The sequence below is a fragment of the Marmota monax genome, unplaced genomic scaffold (genome assembly GCF_021218885.2).
Source record: "Marmota monax isolate L192 unplaced genomic scaffold, Marmota_monax_Labrador192_F-V1.1 WCK01_AAM20220418_F8-fsc00224, whole genome shotgun sequence".
Taxonomy (NCBI): Eukaryota; Metazoa; Chordata; class Mammalia; order Rodentia; family Sciuridae; genus Marmota; species Marmota monax.
The window spans coordinates 1,004,216-1,023,227 of record NW_026693937.1 but is presented as its reverse complement, the minus strand read 5'-3'; the positions used below and the strand labels follow the sequence as shown (position 1 = coordinate 1,023,227).

The 19,012-nt window shown below is 41.3% G+C and overlaps 2 protein-coding genes across 6 annotated transcripts in view; one reads left to right on the top strand and one right to left on the bottom strand.

Annotated features, from left to right (window-relative positions):
• Window positions 1-7,156, top strand: part of Ash2l (ASH2 like, histone lysine methyltransferase complex subunit) — a 32,159-nt gene extending 25,003 nt beyond the window's left edge. For 4 of the 5 annotated variants that reach the window (XM_046463835.2, XM_058585437.1, XM_058585438.1 and 1 more), the window contains 4 exons: window positions 3,334-3,426; window positions 4,713-4,811; window positions 6,270-6,329; window positions 6,422-7,156. In XM_046463835.2, coding sequence (XP_046319791.1) covers window positions 3,334-3,426; window positions 4,713-4,811; window positions 6,270-6,329; window positions 6,422-6,529 — 360 coding nt within the window. In that variant the 3' untranslated portion in view covers window positions 6,530-7,156. Of the gene's footprint in view, window positions 1-3,230; window positions 3,427-4,712; window positions 4,812-6,269; window positions 6,330-6,421 lie in introns of those variants that run through there. The other variant, XR_009228573.1, reaches the window with a different exon arrangement.
• A 1,848-nt stretch (window positions 7,157-9,004) lies between these two features.
• On the bottom strand, window positions 9,005-18,528 carry Star (steroidogenic acute regulatory protein). The gene is made up of 7 exons (XM_046463877.2): window positions 17,093-18,528; window positions 15,295-15,405; window positions 14,891-15,012; window positions 12,737-12,895; window positions 12,410-12,594; window positions 11,605-11,698; window positions 9,005-10,992 (listed from the first exon to the last, which is right to left on the bottom strand). Exons 1-7 carry the CDS (start codon window positions 17,154-17,156, stop codon window positions 10,879-10,881), a joined length of 849 nt encoding a protein of 282 aa, XP_046319833.1. The 5' UTR covers window positions 17,157-18,528; the 3' UTR covers window positions 9,005-10,878.
• Between the last annotated feature and the right edge of the window lie 484 nt (window positions 18,529-19,012).

The window sequence follows — 19,012 nt, the reverse complement described above, 5'->3', positions numbered from 1 at the left end:
AACAAAGAAGATATATATTCTCTCTTTTTTTTCTTTTTTTTTTAGTACTGGGGATTGAACTCCTGGGTACTGGACCATGCAGCTATCTCCCTAGCCCTATTTTGTATTTTATTTAGACACAGGGTCTCACTGAGTTGCTTAACACCTAACTTTTGCTGAGGTTGGCTTTGAACTCAAGATCCTCCTGTCTCAGTCTCCCAAGCTGCTGGGATTACAGGCATGTGCCACCACACCTGGCTGAAAAAAATGTACACTCCTAACATCATTCCAGGAAGTTTTATCTTGCCCTTTCTAGTTCCCATCCCTAACCCCATAGATCCAATGAATATTTTAATTTTTTTTCTATCATACTTTAGTTTTTGCCTATTGAGTTTATGTAAATGTAGGTATGTAGTGTGTTCTTTTAATAACTTTGTTTATTTTTTAATGAGGTGCCAGGGACCAAACCTCACACATGCGGGACAAGCCCTTTTCCCACTAAGCCACAACCCCAGAATTTTAGGTGGTGACATTTATTATTGTCTGTCATCTTAATTTCAGCAATTTGATGGATATATATCTTCTAGTGTCTTTTTTTTATATTTTATTTTTTTAGTTGTAGGTGGACATAATACCTTTATTTTATTTTAGGTGAGGATTTATTTATTTATTTAGCTGAGGATTGAACCCAGTGCCTCATGCTAGGCAAGTGCTCTACCTCTGAGCCACAACCTCAGTCCTCTTCTTGTGTCTTAAATTACCAATTCATTGATGACTAATGATATTTAGCATTTTTCCTTTTGCTTATTGGCCATTTATCTTTCATGAAGTTTCTTTTCAAATAGTTTGCTCAGGCTGGGATGTGGCTCAAGTGGTAGCGCACTCGCCTGGCACGCGTGCGGCCCAGGTTCGATCCTCAGCACCACATACAAACAAAGATGTTGTATCTGCTGAAAACTAAAAAATAAATATTAAAATTCTTTCTCTAAAAAAAAAAAATAGTTTGCCTCTTTTTTAATTCATTTATCTAGTCATTTGTTTGTGGTCATTTGTCAGATATTTTTTGTTTTGTATTACTAGAGGATTGAACCCAGCACCAAGCCACGTGTCCAGCCCTTTAAGACAACGTCTCACTAAGTTTCTGAGGCTGGCTCCAAATTTGTGATCCTCTTGCCTTGACCATCTAAGTAGCTGGGATTATAGGCATACCCTACCATGCCTGGCTAGATGTAATATTTATTTTTAATTTTTTAAATATTTACTTTTTAGTTGTAGTTGGACAAATACATTTATTTTATTTATTTTTATGTGGTGCTGAGGATCGAAGTCAGGGCCTCACATGTGTCAGGCAAGCACTCTACCACTGAGCCACAACCCCAGCCCTAGATGTGATATTTTAGTATTTTTTTTTTTTTTTTTAGTTTTTGGCGGACACAACATCTTTGTTTGTATGTGGTGCTAAGGATCGAACCCGGGCCGCATGCACACCAGGCGAGTGTGCTACCGTTTGAGCCACATCCCCAGCCCCTAGATATGATATTTAAAAAAAATTTTTTTACTAGTCTGTATCTTCATTTTTATACTGGTATCTGAAGTTTTTGTTTTTATGAAGATTAATTTCTCAGATTTTTCTTTTATACTTCTATTTCTTTCTGTGACCTACAAATCTTTGGGTACCATCAAGTCACGAAATATTCTCCCATATTACCCTTTGAAAACATTATGCTTTTATGTTTAGGTCACCAATCTATCTTGAGTTCATTTTTATGTATAATGTGAAAGTCAAGGTTATTTCTTTCCCCCAATAGGAATATCCAGTTATTCCAGCACCATTTGTTAATCTCTTTCCTTTCTTCATTGGATTTCTGTGGTGTATGGGTTTTTTTAATATTTATTTTTTCGTTATAGATAGACACACAATATTTTATTTTTTATATGGTGCTGAGGATCGAACCCAGTACCTCACACATGGTAGGTGACCGCTCTACCTCTGACCCACAACCCCAGCACCATTCTTTGGTGTTTTTAGTGGAAATTAACTAGAGGTTTATTTCTAGACTCTATATTACAGTAATCTATTTATTGTATTTTATGCTGGTACTGCAGTGTCCAAATTACTATGGCTTTAGAGTAAGTCTTTAAATTTGGTAGTAGATGCCCTCTAACTTTGTTCTAAAAATGAGCAGCCCAATACATCATTTTATTAATTGCATTACATAATCCACTGACTCTCATCTCCCGTCTTACCATCTGGAACCCTGGAAGGTATACCACCACACTAATTCCTGGTCTGTAGTTAAAAGCCTCGGTGGATTCTATAGGAATCATTAAAATTATTCACTTTTTTATTTATATTATGAACATTTGATTTTAATGAATAAATAATTTGTAATATGTCTGTACAATAGAATACTATAGATCTGTTTAAAAGCAACATATGTTCTGAGGGACAAATGCTCTCTGGTGTATACTATTGAGTGTGAAAAACTCAAGAAACAAAACAAAATTTACAATATTGTTGCATTGTATGACTTGTTTCTTTGCGTGTTTTTCTTGTGTATATTTTTGGTGTTTGTGTTTTTAATTTTGGAGATAATCATATATGCTTTAGAGTCTCTGAAAGAGTAATACCAGCTCATTTATGAAGTTTTTTTATCATGCTTAATACATGTATGTGCTAAGAAATTATTAAATAAATAATGTATATATTTGGGAGTGAATAGTTAAATCAACTATTGGAAAGAGGTGACCCAGAGGCCACCTGTGGGAGAAACAGGAAACTAGGAGCAAGAAAGTGGTCCTTAAAATGTTATAGAATAAGGAGTTCAGGCTCTGTAAAATTGTTATTTCTTTCACTGAGATTGTTGGGGAAAACAGTATAAAGTAATTTAGGCTCGCTCTTTTATGCATTTTTGTTGTGGTGAGAATGTGTACTTAAACGTATTTGTTTCTTCACAAATTTTCTTAGTAGTGGCCTCTTTTGAAAATATTTAACAAAAAATGGATGGATGGGAGGGGCTAGGGGTGTTGCTCAGTGGTAGAGCACTTACCCAGCATGTGTGAGGCACTAGGTTCGATTCTCAGCACTGCATATAAATAAATGAATAAAATAAAGGTCCATCAATGGCTAAAAAAAAATTTTTTTTTAAATGGATGGCTGGTATAGTAGTTCAAGTAGTTTAATGGATGAATGCATAGTAGTTCAATATCTAGCAAAACTCAATGGCAAATGTTTCTAATTTCTGTTGTAGAGCACAAGGAGTTGGTGCTATTTGTGTGAGTCTGACTTTATTTTCTCCATGATGATGCATCTGATGCTTCAATGTGCCTTTTTTCCCCCTCTCGGTTTTCAAGGCCTTGATAAAGTTCAAAAGTTATTTGTATTTTGAGGAAAAAGACTTTGTGGATAAAGCAGAGAAGAGCCTAAAGCAGACACCCCATAGTGAGGTGAGTCATGGTCATAAAAACATCAGAATTATAAGGCCTTGGGCTGGGGATGTGGCTCAAGCGGTAGCGCGCTCGCCTAGCATGTGAGCGGCCCGGGTTCGATCCTCAGCACCACATACAAAGAAAGATGTTGTGTCCACCGAAAACTAAAAAATAAATATTAAAAAAAAAAAAAAAAAGAATTATAAGGCCTTGAAGATTGAGACCTGTCCCTTAGTGATAAAAGTGAAAAGATGAAGCCCAAAGGAGAATACAGGGATTTGGGGGTAACATATCTAGGCAGCAGCACAGCAAGTGCCCAATCCTGCCTACTGACTTTGTGCTCTTGCTGTGGTACCATGGTGTAGCTATTAGAGGGGTGATAGCGTTCTGTCAGGAACACTCTGTAGAGAAAAGAGAGGTGTGATAAGGACAGGAAATTAAGGAAGCAAGTGAGATGTCCTTATTCTTTATCAGAAATATCATGTACAGAGGAACATGGGCTAGGAGAGGGGGAGACCTCCCTGTGGGACACAGAGGCACCACAGGCTAATGCTCTAGAACTCTCTCTGCCTCCCCTTCCTAGGTAACAGATTGGGGACATGATTACTCATAGTCCTAGCAGAGTCCTGGGCCAGCCTTCAGGGCCAAAAATCAAAAGGGTAAGGGGAGCAGGTGGAAGAAAGTTCTGGGCTACAAACATTTTTCCATTAAAAATGCTGTGAAGCTACCTGGGACAGTAGTATAAAGGAGTACAGTTCCACTTATTTTGGTGGTGGGGGCTGGGTATATATGTGTGTACACACACACACACACACACACACGAAACCATTAAGAGATCTAAGGACAACGAGATATACCTGGTGGTTAAGAGAGCATATTCAAGATAATTGTAGGAGAGAACAAAGAAAATGAGTATTTGAAGACTATGACAGATTTCTAAGAGAACTTCAAATTTAAAAAAAAAACAAAACTTGAAATGTTTCAGAGAAATAACGACTTACATGGAAGACAGATTACTTACAGGCACAATATAATGAGGAATAGGAAGTACAACCGTTTGGTATATGTAGCATAGGAATTCAGAAAAATAAGAAACCTGAAGTCCACTGAAGTGTAGCGCATGCGTACATTGAGTTTTAAAATATTCTATAAATATAAAATATTGTTGTTATACAAGCTATATATTATTCTTAGAATACGTTATTGGCAGTCCAGTAATAGCACTTCTTAAGTCTTCTTCAAGTGAGTTCTTTTTTGTTCTTTTTTTTTTAAGTTCTGAAGTAAAACCATGATTCTTATTTCAGATAATATTTTATAAAAACGGTGTCAATCAAGGTGTGGCTTACAAAGATATTTTTGAAGGAGTTTACTTTCCAGCCATTTCACTGTACAAGAGCTGCACGGTATGTATTGTGTATTCATCCTCTGAACAGAATTTGAGGGAAGTATTTTCAATAGGTTGTGATGATAGAGCCATTGAGCTGGATGCATATAATCCCAGCTACTCAGGAAGCTGAGGCAGGAGGATCATTAATTCGAGGCCAGCCTCAGCAACTTAGTGAGGTTGTAAGCAACTTAGCAAGACCCTGTCTCAAAACGAAAATAAAAAGAACTGGGGATGTAGCTTTCAGTGATAGAGCACTTCCCCAGCATGTGTGAGGCCCTAGTTTCATTCCCCAGCACCAAAAAACAAAAATTAAAAAACTGTTCCAAAAACACTTGAGGTTTTAGGAAGTATTTGCTTGTGTAGATAAACATCATGCAATTAGTGTGTACTTTACTTTTCCTTTGAATACACTGTGTGGGATCCTTTTTCATTGTAAAGAATGTAAGTTGCCAGGCACTGTGGTCTGTAATCCCACCAGCTTGGGAGGCTAAGGCAAGAGGATTGTTGAGTTCAAAGCCAGCTTCAGCAATTTAGTGAGAACCCTATCTCTAAACAAAATATTAAAAGGGCAGGGGATGTCGCTTACTGGTAGAGCACTCCGGGGTTAAAACCCCAGTACTCACCCAATAAAACAAAAACCATTATACATGCATAAATCAGTTTAGAGTAGCTATTATACTTTAAAAAAAAAAAAAAAAAGATGATCCATCATGAAGAGATTATCATTAGATCATTAGCACTAGTTTGTTTTAAAACTTAACGTGGAGGGGCTGGGGACGTGGCTCAAGCGGTAGCGCGCTTGCCTGGCATGCGTGCGGCCCAGGTTCGATCCTCAGCACCACATACAAACAAAGATGTTGTGTCCGCCGAGAAATAAAAAAAAAAATAAAATATTAAAAAAAAAAAAAAAGCCCCCTCTTCCTGATGATGGGCAGAATCATAGCCTCTGGGACAGGAGTCCCCTGTGCTTCTCCTTTGCTAACAAAGCAATAAACTTCCTTTAAAAAAAAAAAAAAAAAACTTAACATGGAAATTTCTACTTTTTTTGTTTGTTTGTGGGTAGCTATCCTTGAAGAAGATAAAATAAAGAAATCTTAGGTTTTGTTTTGTTTTGTCCTAGAGATTGAATCCAGAGACACTTTACCCCTGAGTTGTATCTCTTGACCTTTTCATTTTTTTATTTTGAGACAGAGCCTTGCCAAGTTCCTGAGAGTTGCTCAGGTAAATTTGCAATCCTCCTGCCTCAACCTTCCCAGTGTCTGGGATTATGGGTGTGTTCCAGTGCACCCAGCTGTTTTCACCTAATTTTTTATGTAATTTGGATATTGATAACTTTTAGCAATGCTAATGCATCTCACTTGTTCCATTAATACCCTGAGTATATACATTTAAAGTGAAAAATTTGCCATATCATATTAACTTTCCAATATTTTATTTATATTTTCCATGCCTGATTGAATTAAATTCACTCCAGGTTTCCATTAACTTTGGACCATGCTTCAAGTATCCTCCAAAGGATCTCACTTACCACCCTGTAAGTAATAGTAAAATGTGTGCATGCATCCTCAGCATCTTTATTTCTTTCTGTGGCTCTTTTAATCACCCTTTTTCTTATTTCTCCTGCAGATGAGTGACATGGGCTGGGGTGCTGTGGTAGAACACACTCTGGCTGATGTCTTATATCATGTGGAGACAGAAGTGGATGGAAGGCGCAGTCCCCCCTGGGAACCTTGACCATTCTTCTTTTTTTCCAGACACAGACTTTCTGGGGAATAAGACCAGGGTTTTTATTTTTGTTTTCTGTCAGATATTCTCCCAAAGATGCTACAGAACACAGCCTCTATTTTCAGCAAGTTAAAAGGCTGAGTAGGCTGCGGGAGACCCCTACCCTTCAACATTCCCTGCCCACTTCCAGTGACTCTTCTTGTTTTGTGTGCCATAAACAACTTGTGACCCCAGGATCCCACAAGCTCCCTGTAAAACTGGTGCTCTTCCACATCCCTGTCAGCTGGGACTTACTACCTTACTGTTTTTTCTAAGGAGTAAATAATAATCTTGTCCAAGTAGCTAACTTAAGACATTTTCTCCTGTGGGCATTGACTCCATCCCACTTGATTTCCATGGAGATGTTGAGCCTGTTTATGAGAGGAGCTTAAATCAGTGGCTGTATATTTCAAACCAATCTAAAAGCTATTTCCTTTTGGTGTGGGTTTGGTTATTAATTTTGAAATAACTTTTTCAATACTGGGATCTCTGAAACTCCTGGGTCTCTAGAACTGTAATGTTGAAATAAACTTGCCTGCAGCTTTAACACAATTAGAACTATTCCCCAATAAAACTTGTTTCCAGGTTTGTGAGGTACTTGGCTTCCCTTCAGGTTGGGTTCCTCTCTGTGACAATGTCAGAAATGTGGGTAATATTAGGAAGGGGAGCCAGTACTGGAAGGAAGAGTTGGGTTTCTGATTTATATCTCAATCCTTCTTCTATTGCTGCTCCTATTCTCAACAGCCAAATCAAGTCTCCCCTTTGTCCTATTAAAATTATAATCTTGGGGTGAATAGGAGTTTACAAGGTCTGTAAAAATCCCCCCTCCAGCTCTTCTTTTTGAACATGATATTGGGGGCTGGGGATATGACTCACGTGGTAGAGTGCTTGCCTCACATGCACAAGGCCCTGGGTTCAGTCCCCAGCACCATCATAAAACAAACTTTTTGAACATGATGTTGATATGTGCAGGTTTTTTTCCTGCCTTATCTTCATTCCTAAAAAAGTGCAGTTTTTAAACTCCTTAAAGCTAAAAGATAAGAATGAGTCTTCCTTTGGGTATCCATGTGTGTGTGTGTGTGTGTGTGTTTTTTGGTGGTGGTGGTGGTGGTGGTACCAGGGTTTGAATGCGAGGGCACTTTATCACTGAGTTACATCCCCAGCCTTTTACATTTCTTATTTTGTGACAAGAGTCTGAACTGCTAAGGCTGACCTTTAAGTTGTGATCCTCTCATTTCAGCCTCTTGAGTAGCTGGGATTACTGACATGTACCACTGCAACTGACCCGTCTTTTTAAACATGTCAGTGTTGTAGCAAATGTAGTTCCCAGGATTTCCCAAAGACTGATGCATGTGAATTTCAACCTAGATTATCAAATAGAGCTGTTCACTAGGACATAGGTGATATGTTGCCACAGCATCACCATGTATCATGACTCTTGCTTTTCTGAATATCTTTTTATTTCCCTGTTAAGAAATTCCCCAAGTTGCCAGGCACAGTGGTGCACACCTATGATCCTAGCAACTCTCCGGAGGCTGAGGAAGGAGGATGGCAAGTTCAAAGCCAACCTCAGCAAATTGATGAGACCCTAAGCAACTTAGACTCTGTCTCAAAATAAAAAGGTCTGGGAATGTGGCTCAGTGGCTAAGTGTCCCTGGGTTCGATCCCTGGTACTGTAAATAAATAAGAAAGAAATTCCCTAAGTTTCAAATGAGTATTGATATCTTAACACAGTGATGTTGACTAAACATATTTGTCTTCTAATGAATCACACAGGTTTTTTGTTTTGTCCATTTGTATCTTAACAGGAAACCTAACACAGAGTCAGTATGGTTATAGGCTGGGGTCTCAGCCTATCAGATTTTATCAGTTTGGTCTTAAAAGGACAGATCTGGTTATAAAGTTTTTAGATCATCAGAGTTTGAAGGACTCTAAGAAACTGAGGGTGATATTATTTAGAGGAAGCTAGAGGTAAAGTTTTTGTAATATATGACCATATATAAGTTATACACCCACTCTTCTAAATTTTAAGATTAGGTTTTTGTATATTTGACTTTCATAAATTGGAGATTATAGAAATAGTGAATTTCTTATTAATACTTCATATTCAAAAGAGTTTGTGGTGTGTGTGTGTGTGTGTGCATGGTGCATGCTTTTTTTGCTTTTTTGTTTTTCTTTTTTTTTTTTGGTACTGGGGTTTGAGATTGCGCGGGCACTTTACCACTGAATTACATCCCCAGCCTTTTGCATTTTTTATTTTGTGACAGAGTCTGAACTGCTGAGGCTGACCTTTAAATTGTGATCCTCTCATCTCAGCTTCTTGAGTAGCTGGGATTACTGACATGTACCACCACCACTGGCCCTGTCTTCAAATTAACATGAGTTCATTTGAAGGCTTCAATGACTACTTCTCATCTGTTTTGTCTCACATAGTTCACAATCATATCAGTGACAACTTATTTTATTTCAATGTAAATTTAAGTGGGAAAATCTTTCCCTAGACATCACAAAGACATAGTTACATTGTTTGAAAGAACAAACTGTAATCCATTTTAAAACCATGGTGTTTGTTGAAAGCTCATTTCTTTACTGTCCATCTATTCTCTTGAAACCAGTGCCCGTATTGTTTCAGCATATCTTTAAGCAAGTAACTGTTTTCTCTTGGTTGGTGGTGAGAGACTGTATTGTAGAAATACTCCTCTACAATTGTCCTCCCTCTTTAAAGCTCCTGGATAAACAGCAATTTCATCTATGCCAAAAATGGACTAAGAAACAATCAGAATAAATTATAATAAATATCAGTTGTTAAATTTTAATACCTCAATAAATACTAGTGTTCCCACTGCTGCTATTTTGTTTAATAAATAAACTAAATCTCTATTTCCAGATGGTGCAAGTCATCCATGCTATTAAACCTAGATGGAAATGCTTCAGGTGGTAATGGTTGGTTTTTCACTCTATTTATATGTAATAAGATAGTCCTATTTCAGTTTTTTGTTTTGTTTTTTGTAGATGGACACAATGCCTTTATTTAATTTATTTTTATGTGGTGCTGAGTATCAAACCCTCAAACCCAGTGCCTCACACATGCTAGACGAACACACTACCACTGAGCTACACCCCCAACCCCTCAGTTTATAATTTCTCTCTTTGGGGCTGGGTTGTGGCTCATTGGTAGAGTGCTTGCCTGGCATATATGAGGCACTGGGCTCAATTCTCAGCACCACATAAAAATAAACAAATAAAGGTCCAACAACAACTAATAAAATATTTATTAAAAAAAGTAATTTCTCTAAATCCTGGAAAAGGGAATTTTCTATCACCATGTTACCCCTTCTTCCATGAAAATTAAATTTTAATGAAAAATTCTGGTAACAAAATTATCAAATTATCTAAATCTCCTGTAGTTTCTTTCCTTTTAATGAGATTTAGTTTAATTTAAAGTCTTTGTCCTGGACTCTTATAATATCAAGTTGTAATCTACTTTTTATAGAATAGAACTTTAAAACGAGTACAGACTGAAGTTTTCATGTTGTGATTCTTTATTCTGACTGGTACATATGAAATAAGTAGGGAAACCAGTCTCATTATTAGTTTTATATTTTTCCATTGAGGAAACTGGGAATATACTTCTGGAAGATACCTTCTGTGGTGAATTGCTTATTCTTTGGTGTATCCCTGTGCCTTGTTGGTGGAAGAGCAAAGAGCCCATGTGTAGGGCTCTGCATTGTTCACACACTCCTGCAGGGAATGGAGTTCTTGAGCCCATAAAACCAGTCCCTAATTTAGCAGCTCCCACATCCATACCAGCCAGTAGGATTCACAGATATTTTTAGGTGTGTGTATAAGGGCTCAAGTATCTTTCTTGGGAACCTTCTTTTTTCACAGCTAATCAGTAAATAGAGTTAGAAGTTTCTTCTTTATCATAGAGACTCATCTGATTTCTAATTTTTTTTTTTTTTTTTTTTTTGGTGGTGGTGGTCCTGGGCATTAAACCCATGGGCTCTCAACCACTGAGCTACATTCCCCAACCCTTTTATTTTTTATTTTGAGATAAGATCTCACTAAATTGCAGAGGCTTGCTCAAACTCAGATCCTCCTGCCTCAGCCTTTCGAGTCCCTGGGATTACAGACAAGTGTCACTGCGCCTGGCTGCTTTGTAAAACTTTTACCAGTTTGAGTCGTAGTGTTATACTCTTCCACCCCCTCTGTTATTGCCAGATGAAGATCTTAAACAGACTTGCAGACTTTCAGCAGAAATTTTCCTGATCCGTGTGCAAGCCAAGGCAGAAACACATACTGGAACAGCATGCTGGTATTTAACACCGGGCTTCAGAGGCAGAGGTGGACTCCAGTCGTTTGCGCAGGTGATAGGCAAAATCCATCTGGGTCTGTGATAAGACTTGGTTGATGATACTCTTTGGCAGCCATCCCTGGAGAAGATAAAAGAGAATTTGGTCATCTTCTGGGTGGTGTGCTATTCCAGACACCTTGCACTCTATCACACACATGGGCTGCCTGGAACTTCATCTTCCAACTTTGTCTACAAGTGTAACCTTGGAAATGACCAGGGTCAAAGGATGGACTGCTTTGCTGCCTTATTGTCATCACAGTGTCAGAAGCACAGGATTTGCTGTCAAGACAGATATTAAGTTCTGTCTTCCCAACAGTTTTATTTTTTTGATACAGGGTCTTGCTAAGTTGCTTAGGACCTCACTAAGTTGCTGAGGCTGGCCTTGAACTTGCAATCCTCTTACCTCAGCCTCCTGAGTTGCTGGGATTATAGGTGTGTGTCACTATGCCCTATGCCCTGCCTAAGTTTCCTTCTCTCTAAAATTATGTTACTATACAATTGAAATTTGATAAGTGTCAGCCACTGCAGATTTTTGAGATGGTGGGATAGCATATAGGCCATCACTCAAGTCTCGTCCTAAGCAACTGTACTATCAAAAATGGAAGAGGCTTCTTTCTGTTATTATATGAGAGTGGGAAGAGCTCACTTTCCTTACTATCTCTAGCCCTGAGTCAACTCCCATACCCCTCACCTTGAGGTCAATACTGAGCAGCCAGGTGAGTTTGGTCTTGGAGGGACTTCCAGCCAGCGGATGAAGCACCATGCAAGTGGGACCTTGTTCAGCTCTGGTAAATGAAAAGTCAGGAGATGGATCAGTTCTTTCTTATGCTGACTATACTAGTCCCATTTCTGGAGTACCTTGTCTTTTTTTCTAATTCTTAGCAGGAAATACCCTTCTCCAAGGGTACTGACTTAACAGTTGACGTGGTTACTAACTCTTTAGAACAAGTTGTTGGTTGTAGCTGAAGCAGAACCTGGAGGCCTCCTATTGTGCCCTTTGGTTGCTAGACTGCAGGGAGGTCAAGGAAAGAATGCAGGGTGGTAGTACCATTAAGAAATTCAGGTGTCTATGGTGTTCTTTGGGGTGTGAATTATTTCAATATTTTAACCTCCAGTACCTACATACTTTAGAATACCAGCTGAACCTCAGTCTTACCCCTTGCTTTGGAAAATATTATGTTAAGGTTCAGAGACCGGAAAGTTGGGTTAGCTGTTGACATAGGGCCAATCTTGTCTTTTTCTCTCTGAGAATCTTATAAAAGGAAATTGAGGTTGGGGACCAAGGATTAGTTTCTTGGAATTGTGGGGTTTCAGACCATCACATATTAAAGTGAATGCCCATCAGCCTGTATAAAAGGGAAAGGAATTTTGGATGTGTTTGTTTTTGCAGTGCTGGGGATTCAACTCAGGGCCTTGTGCTTGCCAGACTAGCACTCTACCCACTAAGCTACATCCCCAGCCAGAGGAAAGGATTTTGAGGCTACTGCTAGTATTACCTGATAATACCTTTCTGCTCAGGCATCTCCCCAAAGTGTGTGGCTATGCCAGCTAGAACACAGGTAGAGCCTCTGCGTTTGGCACAACGCACATTCACAAAGTCACGGGGCCCCACGAGGTTTCCTGCTGCTTCTGCTGCCAACTCATGGGTAATAACTGTATCTTTTCCAATCTTCTGCAAGACCTACCAATCCATAAGGGAACCAGAATCATTAATTAGCTAGAGCTGAGGCTAAGCACCACCCACAGCTTGGGAACCCTTTTTGGCCCACATTTCAGACTGGGCCCTATTAGGTCCCTGCCACCCACACCTGGGTTTCCCTCACCTTGATCTCCTTGACATTTGGATTCCATTCTCCCGTTGCTTCCATGCGTTCCACAAGTTCTTCATAGAGCCTCTCCATGGGTTGGTCCACTATCACCTCCAGCCGGAACACCTTACCTACATCTGGAACCACCTTACTCAACACTTTGTCTCCATTTGCCTGCCAGAGAGAGTAGGTAGAGGTTAGAGCCTAAGTCGCAAATTATATCAGGCAAGGAAGGGAGGAGATCAGCAAAAGGAAGTCCAAGCTAAGCGCAAGGATACCTACCTGGACTGCTATCTGGCCTGGATAAAGATATAATCCCTGGTTCCACAAACTACACAACTGCCGAAGGCTGGAACAGGTTGCCTGCCTGCCTGCAGCCCTCTTCCCTCTTCTTTTTTGGTACTGGAAACAGCCCAGGACTGTACCACTAAGTTACACCCTCATCTATGTTGTTTTTTTTTTTTTTTTTTTTTTTTTTAAGTCGGAGTTGGACACAATACCTTTATTTTTATGTAGCACTAAAGATCAAACCCAGGGCCTTGCACGTGCTAGGCTAATGTTCTACCGTTGAGCCACACCTCAGCACCCACCCCACCAATCCTTTTTTTTTTTTTTTGAGACAGGGTCTTAAGTTGCTTAGGGCCTGGCTAAGTTTCTGAGGCAGGTTTCTAACTTGTGATCCTCCTCCCTAGTTGCTGGAATTATAAGTATGCACCACAGTGATTAGTTGACCCTTTTTTTTTTTTTTTTTGAGATGGAAGTGAATGTTGGCTAGGTCCAATTGACTTCAGAAGCTCAAAGATCCTGAAAGACCTAGGAGTGGGAAAAGTCTATGGCCAGCCATATATATGCAGTTTTGAGTGGGATTTTCAGATTTTTTAGTTCAATATCTTGTTTTAGATGTTAGCTTGGTTTAGTCATTACACAATGTAAATATCAAAACAGATTTAAGAAAGTTGCCCATGGTTAAATAGCAAATTATATACCTGAGATTTGAATCTCAAAATATTTGAAACCAAATTCAGTGGTCTGATGGTTCAATCCTTACAATGACAGTGTGACTTCCCAATATTTGAATCTACCAACCCTGATGAAAACTGAAGTGGTCAATTTTTCATAAGTTAAGTATCTTGTTTTCACACCAGAACGATGTGGGGCCAGAGGTCAGTGAACCCCTAGCTGCTAAGAGTAGTGCTGAGCCTAGATCCCAGACCTCAGGTTTCCTTTTTTTTTTTTTTTTTCCCCTCTTGTACCGGGTGTTGAACCCAGGAATTCTTTACCACTGAGTTGCATTCCCAATCCTTCTCATTTTGAGAGCGGGTCTTGCTAAATTGCTGGAGGTATTGCTAAGGTGCTGAGGCTGGCCGCAAACTTGAAATACTCCTGCTTTGGCCTCTTGAATTGCTGAGATTATAGGCATGTACCATGGGGTCCAGCAGATCCCAGGTTTTTTTTTCTTTCTTTTTTTTTTTTTTAAGTTAAGTGGATCTTGTATTTCGTTTATTTATTCATACACGGTGCTAAGGATCAAACCCAGGGCCTCACACATGCCAGGCAAGTGCTCTACCACTAGGCCACAACTCCATCCTGATCCCAGGTTTCTTGACTCCCAATCTATTAGCCTATTATCTACATTATTCTGAGAACTTGAGCAAGGAGAGGTTTCACCTGAACCTTGAGTAATGGGCAGCATGTAAGCTTTTGCTTAAGATAAAGCCACCAAGGTCTCCAGTGATAGAGCCACTGGACTTTAACACAAGCCTTGTTACCGACTGGCTTCCAGTTAGGGTGCTGTGCTCAGAGCAGAGAACTCCAGACAGCTAGTCCAGCCCACATTATCCCTGCAAGCTCATTAACATTAAAGATTCTGATGCTGGGTGATATGTCCTCTAATGCACAGCCAGTCCCTGCAGCATGTTTTTTCTAAATGGGTGTATATGTATTTGGAGGGTAGCTAAGAATATAAGGATAATGTTTCAAAAAATGAGTATTATGAGGAGAGAAAGTTATCTAAGGACATTCTTGGAAAAGGAGAAATCTCAAAACTACTTACTGCCCAGTAACTATTGCATGAAACAGGAAACCTGGGAGCGGTGGCCCCAGTGAAACAATAGTGAACAATTGTTTCACTTATAGTGAAACAATAAGGAACTGCAAAACCACCCTTACCTGCTGGGTTTCCTTCTTCCAACCCTCCTGGTTGCTGAGAATGCCCAGGGCCTTCTGCATGGCTTCCTCTCCCTGCTGGATATAGGCCAGCTCTTGGTCACTTATCTCTTCCAAACAAGAACCTGGATATACAGCCAAGGGTGGGGGGAGAATCCTTTCAGTGTCCCAGCCTCCCACCAAGTTAGCATCCTTTTGATTTCTGGATGTGCTTTTTCCACTGAAGAACCAAGACTAAAGCCAGAGGGTCCCATCTGGTGACCAGCAGGTGAACTGGTCTTGAGGAACTCCGGGATGGGAATATTCTCTCATAGTGGGAAAGGATAGGAGGGCATCAGAGCCCCATGCACATTTTCACCCTGGGGGGCCTCTTCCACTGACAGAAGCCCAGGAGCCTCAGCACTTACCAAGCAGAGAACTCCGACGCCGAACTTGGTTAATCCACACATTGGGGGTAGGGTTCCCCAGTGTTCTCCTCAGTTCTTGGCCAATGGCCAGAGCAGCTTGGTGTCTCAGCCCTACAGGGAGGGAAGGAAATTGTTGCCAAGGACCTGGAAAGCCCCTTCGGGAGGCATCATTCCACCCCGACCCTCCATTTGTCACAGACAATGAAATTGTCTTGGAGATCCAGTGACTTGATCAGAAACAGATTCCTAGTAGAGAACTGAACTAGGACCAGGTCTTCAATGCCTAATTCAGTAATTATACTTCAGGCACTTTCAGGGCCCAGAAATCTACTTTCCATCTGGGGTAGTCAAGCTTGGCCTTGTCAAGACGGGCTATATACCAGAGCATCTGGAGAATATTTGTTTAATCAGAAAAATCCAGCTACAGGAGAATACAAGAAACCCATCCCCTGGCCAGGTGTGGTGATTCCCACCTATAATCCCAGTGGCTCAGGAGGCTGAGATGGGAGGATCTCGAGTTCAAAGCCAGCCTCAGCAAAAAGCAAGGCACTAATGGGGCTGGGTTGTGGCTCAGTGGTAGAGCACTCAAACTAGCATGTGTGAGGTCTTAGGTTCGCTCCTCAGCACCACATAAATAAATGTATTCTGTCCATCTACAACTAAAAAATATTAAAAAAAAAAAAAAAAAAAAAGCAAGGCACTAAGCAACTCAGACCCTGTCTCAAAATACAAAATAGGGCTAGGGATGTAGCTCAGTGGTTGAGTGCCCCTGAGTTCAATCCCTGGTACTTGGAAAAAAAAACAAAAACAAAAAACTCGAGGGTCCCTTCATATCTGATGTCTGTGTACTTACTAGCAGATAGGACCCTTTTCATGAGGATGCTGCTTTGGGTGCCACCAGATTGTGAGCCAGGTAAATCCAGTCAATTTAGTGAGGGCAGCCCCACTTTGGGCTGCAGGGCTTTTAAGCAGTTTCCAACCTAATTCAACCTAGGATAATTTGAAAGGTCTCCTCTACATAGGCTTGTGTGACTTTCCATGGCAGCAGGGGATTTTTAATTTTGTTTGTTTGGTTCTTCCTGGCTGTATAATGATAACAAGACTGACATGACCTCCCCCATCCCTTCCAACTTCTCTCTTTACCTCACTCTTCTGCTGTCTTACTCCCCTTTTTCTTCTCATGCCCCTTCCCTGATAGAGTCTCAGGCTTACCAACATTGCTTGCTGGAATCAAGATTTATTTCTGCCTCTACCACTGTGGCCAAGACTTTTCTGGTACCCTTGATATAAGCCAGAAGGAAGGCATAGTCAGGAATAGTTGAAGTTAGTTGCATAAATGCACGCCAATAATCCCCGCTGTTTGGGAGGCTGAGGCAGAAGAATTGCGAGTTTGAGGCTGGCTTGGGCAATTTAGTAAGACCTAGTTTCAATTAAAAAGCGGGGGGGGGGTGCTGAGGATGTAATTCAGTATACTGCTTAGCATGTTTGAGGCCCTGGCTTCAATGCCTAGTACCAGCAAGGAAAAAACAAAAGTAGTTCAAGAACAATGAGAGCCCTGGAGGGAAAACTAGAAATTACAGAATCTGGGCAGGACATCTAGTCCAATTCTTCAGGTGGGACAACAGGTCTAGAGGGGGAAGAAATTTGCCCAGTCTCACTCAGTAAGAGGCACAACTGGGATCAGAGCCTTGGTGGTCTTTTTCCCTCTCCATGCCCCTCTCCATTATTTTTCTAACTAAACCAAGTTGCCTGAGAGTTTCTGGTAGGCGCCTTATGCCTTCTGCCCCTGGGGACTCACCCTTCATGTTGCGCATGTATCTGTAGGAGCTTCCAGCACACAGTTTGAAAGTTGCTAGTAGCATTGTTTTCTGGCAGATGTAGCAGTGCTGATGCTGCTGCCACTTCTGCTCTCAAAAGTGGCTTTTTGTTCCTCCACCTCTGGGTCCGTTCGGCAGCTGCAGCCTGGACCATTTGTTCTGCGCCTTAAATGCCTCCAGCTGAAGGTTGTGCTTCATCATCAGGAGATAAGAAAAAGCCATCACTCACTGTGCAGAGGACAGGGTCAAGGATACAGCGATTGCCTCATGCTGCTGCTCTGGTCATTGCTGGGGAGCGTTGGGGGGGAGTAGAGTACGCAAAAGGGAGTGGAGAGATTGGTGCCAGATTCAGTGGATGGAAGGGAAAACAGGTGGTTGAGATGGGGCAACTTACAATAGGACACACAGTGCTCAAAAGTTTTTAAAAGTTCTGTGAAGCCCCTCTGACTCGCAATTCAATAGGTCTGGAATTGAGGCAAAAAAAAATGTGCCCTGGCGATTGTAGTACAGGTATTTGGTGGACTGCCCACTGCACTTTGAGAAACACTGAGAGAGTGGACCCGGGAATCTTCGAAGAGAACAGCACAAGTCAAAGCTGCTGGAGACTAGACTCCTGTTCTTACAGATGAGAAGTTTGAGTCCAGAGGGCGGAAATGACTTGTGCAAGGTCAAACAGCTGGCCAGCAGCAGGACTGGGAGCATAACCCAAGTCCTCCAGCCTTTGAACATCTGTACATGCTTCCTCCTGTGGCCCCCTCCTGCATTCAGCTGTTCATTTTTTTGTTTATCCATTGATAGTTCCCACCTCTGCCATCCCTATTCTGAGTTATGCTAGAGCAAGAATGACACCTTGGGCTGAGTGGGGGATTCAGCGTGTAAGTTCCCAAAGCAGAGAGTAACCTGCACCTGGGCCACACCCTGCCCCCTTTCTCATGCTTCCCCTGAGCAGCTGAGGCTGTGTGGCTTGGAATGTGCAGAAAGATGGGATGTTTGTCCCAGTTTTCATAAACATTTTTGGGGGACTGTGATGCTAAGCAAGGACTCATGGGACCTCCAAGTTGCTTCTGCTGGGCCACACACCATCACTCAGCACAGTGAGGGAGATTCCCTCCAAGCCTGTATGCTGCTGATAAAATCTTTTCCCTTCAAGGGTGACCTTAAAGCTGCTATTAAGCCAGATTCACCTGGTAAGAATACTGTGAATAGAAAGACTCACACTAGATTTGCCCCTGGCTTAGGCCCTGCCTCCCTTGAGAGAGTTCTATATCGTGTCACCACTGCTCACAGGCAGGAGAGAGCCTAAAAGCAGAAGCAGCAGCTCCAGTAGATCTACTCTCTCCGTGTGCCTTACTGTAGAGAACGATAAGGCAAGATCTGCCCAGATTTCAACTCTGGTGAAGTGGTAGGAGAGGTCCTATGAGCAGTGGCTGGCTGGCAGCACCCACCCCATTCCTCAAGGCCCATTGCAGCCCCTCCTCCTCTGCTAAGCCTCCTTTAAGCACCCCAACCTTCAAGAATGGCTCATTCCTGTGGTGCACACCACAGGAGGGAATGACTCTGAGACATCATTGTTTGCTTGTTTTCTTTGTGGAACTGTTATCTCAGAGGCAGGCACCATGTCCACTTCCCCACTCAGATCCTGCCCCTGGTCCTAGCACTCAGCTCCAGGGCAGACAAAGAGTGGATTATTGCTTCTCTGTTAAGTGACCAATTGGGGAAGCAGCTAGCAGCACAGGTGCATCTGTCCTGCATGTGAGGCAAACACTCTGCCAACTGAGCTATAGCCCCAGCCCCAAGTGCATCTTTTGATTTAGGAAACCTGCCTTGGAGGCATTGTTTCCTTGAAGAGTTTCAGGGAAGCTGTTTGTCTCCATCTTGGTCTCAGGCTGTCTGCCTTTCGA